A 4100-nucleotide genomic window follows, 5' to 3' on the forward strand; every position below is an offset into this window, starting at 1 on the left:
TCCTAGTGGAAGCTAGCAGCAACAGAAGTTAGCACCAACAAGAGTCGCGCTACCCAGGTGTGTGCGTGTTTTGTTGTGATCAGCCAGCTACACTTATGGCAGAATGACCACGGGGGTGGGATATGGGTATCTTCTCTGAGTCTGCACATAAAGTTGACCCGTGTCCGTCCCGGAGTCGAACCCGTGACCCTAGGATCGCATGACCAGTGCTCTACCAACTAAACTAAGGCCCCCGGCCACATATGTGACCCTCCACCACGAAATGAGTCGCATGTCACCTCGCGCGGTTCTGCGCTAGGCTTAATATAAGTCCGGGGAGTGTCTGGTAACAGTGTGAGGGTCACCTTAGTCACAGGCTTATAACTCAAACAGTTTTCGCTCTTTTCTAAAACGGTTTTCACCACTGGATACAGCATAAAAAACTCTTTAGGAAAATGTAAAAATATGAAAATCATGCAAAGGTGACATGCGACTCATTTCGTGGTGGAGGGTCACATATAAGTAAAATATTAGTACAGTGGACACCCCATCCCCCCAGTTGTAGACCTCACAGTTTAATGACAAACGACACCGACTAACCAAGACAAAAACCAAGACCTCTCTTCTGGACCTTCCAACGCGAAACAAAGTTCAAGAAGACGTCAACATGCGAATAATAGTGTCACGTAAAAAAATGTGTCCAGCTATTCTCTTTGTCTTCTAATGAGCTGACAAAGAATTTCCAGAATGCAGTTTGTCTCCGTGACTTTTACAAATTATCAGTAAAATAATGACTCGTAAGGACACTGCTAGGCTGTACATGTATCGTTATCCTATCTCATCAAGATTCCCTCATTTTCGAAGGCCTAACCCCTGCTTTCCCAGACCTATACGTTCAGAATCTTATTTTACTATCTGTCTCTACGAACTCTGCAAATAAAATTAATTATTGCGACGCTTTTGTACCCCAACCAAAAACGACAACACAATTATAGGATCGTGTCCTTTCATTCCAACTTTCCATTCCGTTACAACAATTAACTTGACTATCTGACACACACTGTCCAGTCAAACATTTCTTCCCACTGGCAGCTGACGTGACCGCCCGTTACTAAGGGCAACCCAAAATCGACCCCACAGTACATTATCGACTCATTTTCAAATGACTAATGGACTAATGAGCAAAATTCACAAGCAAAAGTCGGACAACTGAGGAAAAGACAGACCGACAGACTCACGGACGAACACTCAGGCAGACCGACCGACAGACAGACAAGAAGACAGACACTTACTATATCAATCCCGGCCGACCCCGGAACATGTTCAGCAAGATATTTCGTCTCTTCTTTGTTGCTGCGAACGCCATTGTAATGAGCAACTGTAACAAAACCCAAAATAGACTACAAGGGGGAAAAGCACATGTCACAAGAAAATAGTGTTGATGTGCGCACATCAGAAGCGGCTACAGATACCAATAAGAAGACAAAGTGCTCAAGAGTAGAAGTACCATTTTGGGTTAACAGGGCAAAGTGCTATAACTGTTAGAACAAGAAATTCCTCCGAGGTAGGAAAAACACCCCCGTCCTTACCAGAAGTCAGAAGTCAGAAGAGAGAAAGTCAGAAGTCAAAAGTCAAAAGTCAGAAGTCAGAAGTCAGAAGTCAAAAGTCAGAAGTCAGAAGTCAGAAGTCAGAAGTCAAAAGTCAAAAGTCAAAAGTCAGAAGTCAGAAGTCAGAAGTCAAAAGTCAAAAGTCAAAAGTCAGAAGTCAGAAGTCAGAAGTCAGAAGTCAGAATGTAAACACAGGGTCCATTGCGAAAGGGTACGTCGAGGTAGAACCATTCTCACTGCCACCAACTGAGAAGGTTATTTCCCTTTGACCATTAATATGTCACTCTTAATCTTAATCCACCAATAACTCCCTAACCGTGTGTTTGACTGGTCCCAATTTTTGTAAGGACCGTCTCAGGAATGTATAGAACCTGTTCACCAAGTTTGGTGACGATCGGTCCGTTCATTCTTGAGATCTATAATTATGCGAACACAAACACACAAACACACAAACAAACAAACACATCCAGTGAAACCTATACACACCCCTATACCGGGGGTGTAATAAACACGATCAAGAATTATAGTACTTTACTCTTTGTGTTAAAGAATATAGATAGGAATTGTAATGGTTGATGGCCGGACTATAAGAACTTACCGCCGGTATGATACTATAGTGATAGTGTGACAGGGGAGGCTACCGCTCCTTTCACAGCAGACTCTGCACCCGAGTTGTTGGCCTTTAAGTCAACACCGGTGGATTGTGGAATTCTGTTTGTGATGGGGTCTGGTGGTTTCCGATTGTCTGTATGTTCATGGAAACCTTCGGGTTTGCATAACAGTTTTTATAGGGCTAAGAAATTGGCCCTAACATTTTCAATCCTGTTTGATTGCACTTCGCCTCCCGAGGTGATCGTAGTGTTACGGCACTCGGTTACAAAAGTACTTGTAATGATCGATGGCCGGACTATAAGAACTTACCGCCGGTATGAGACTATGCTGATATTACTTGTAATGGTCGATGTCCGGACTATAACAGTTTACCGCAGGTATGAGACTATATTGATAGTACTTGTAATGGTCGATGACCTGACTATAAGAACTTACCGCCTGTATGATACTATAGCGATATAACTTGTAATGGTCGGTGACCGGACTATAACAACTTACCGCCGGTATGAGACAAAACTGATAGTACTTGTAATGGTCGATGACCGGACTGTAACAACTTACCGCCGGTATGAGACTATACTGATAGTACTTGTAATGGTCGATGGCCGGTGTGCATCTGCAAACACAAGGCAAGGTAAATCAGGTAAGAACAGGTAAGAACAAGACACTAGACGTGCAATGAAAACATTTAGTCGATATGATGGCCTCCAGTACTAATACTGTAGAGTATATCGATCAGGGAAGTGAGTGAGCAACTATAAAAACAAGAGATAGAGAGAGATAGAGAGAGAGAGAGAGAGAGAGAGAGAGAGAGAGAGAGAGAGAGAGAGAGAGAGAGAGAGAGAGAGAGAGAGACTCATAACTTTTTTCGAAAGGGTAAAGGCTTGGCTGCGCGTACTGAAACACAGACGCACACACACACACACACACACACACACACACACACACACACACACACACACACACATATATATATACACACACACGCATACATACAGACACCACACATACACACACACACACACACACATACACACACGTACACACACACACACACACACACACACACACACACACACATATACACACACACACACACACACACACACACACACACACACACACACACAGTAGAAGCAACTCACGGGGCAGTGCTGGTTTGATTCTTGCCACTGGCGTAATTAAAGATGCCCTGCAAGCTGTTGATGAACGTTGTCGCCATCTTGTATCACTCAGCCTCTCTCCTCCTGCCAGGTCCACCTGACACAGAGAACGTTTCAATCTGATTTTATACCTGTGAGAGGAAACTACACCACCTAATTTGGAAATTAAATTTCTGTCTTGCAAATCTTTTGCATGAATTATGACAAGTTTTAACAAAATGTGATGGACTTGATAAGTGTCTTAATAAATAAGCAAGAATATATGATTTTGTACATACAGCATAAGATAGGGTCTACAGGAACAGAAAACAATATAATCAAAGAACTATCACAGCACAATTAACACATTATAACTGTATATTTATACAGATACAATTTTGAACATAATTGTCTTACTGCATTTTAAGTTCAATTGTCAATGATAAAAAGTCTCAATTTTAACATAACTTAATTGAGATCTGAATTGTATCACATTCTGCTTAACATGCACATACAATGTACATTTTAAATGAATTGATGAACCATTCAGCACTTGTTTAGTTGCATTATGTGTGACATATAATGTTTTTTTAAGCTGTATGTGTTTGTTTTATGTTTGAGATACATTGGCAGTGAGTTCCATAGGACCGCACCCAAATAAAGAAGGCTTGATTTGAAAAGGTCAATACGTGAAGTCGGTGTTATGATTTTTAGTCTGTTATAGTTCAAAATGAAATTATCACGTAATATCTGCGGTGCA

At 41.7% G+C, this 4100-nt stretch overlaps 1 protein-coding gene across 1 annotated transcript in view; it reads right to left on the minus strand.

Moving 5' to 3' along the window:
• LOC138946175 (stimulated by retinoic acid gene 6 protein-like) overlaps positions 1 to 3458 on the minus strand; it is a 25781-nt gene extending 22323 nt beyond the window's left edge. Inside the window, exons 1-3 of the mRNA XM_070317687.1 lie at positions 3344 to 3458; positions 2760 to 2814; positions 1272 to 1357 (exon numbers count right to left, since the gene is read on the minus strand). Of these exons, the coding sequence (XP_070173788.1) occupies positions 1272 to 1357; positions 2760 to 2814; positions 3344 to 3420 (218 nt within the window). The 5' untranslated portion in view covers positions 3421 to 3458. The remainder of the gene's footprint in view (positions 1 to 1271; positions 1358 to 2759; positions 2815 to 3343) is intronic.
• Between the last annotated feature and the right edge of the window lie 642 nt (positions 3459 to 4100).

The sequence above is a fragment of the Littorina saxatilis genome, linkage group LG13 (assembly GCF_037325665.1).
Source record: "Littorina saxatilis isolate snail1 linkage group LG13, US_GU_Lsax_2.0, whole genome shotgun sequence".
NCBI lineage: Eukaryota > Metazoa > Mollusca > Gastropoda > Littorinimorpha > Littorinidae > Littorina > Littorina saxatilis.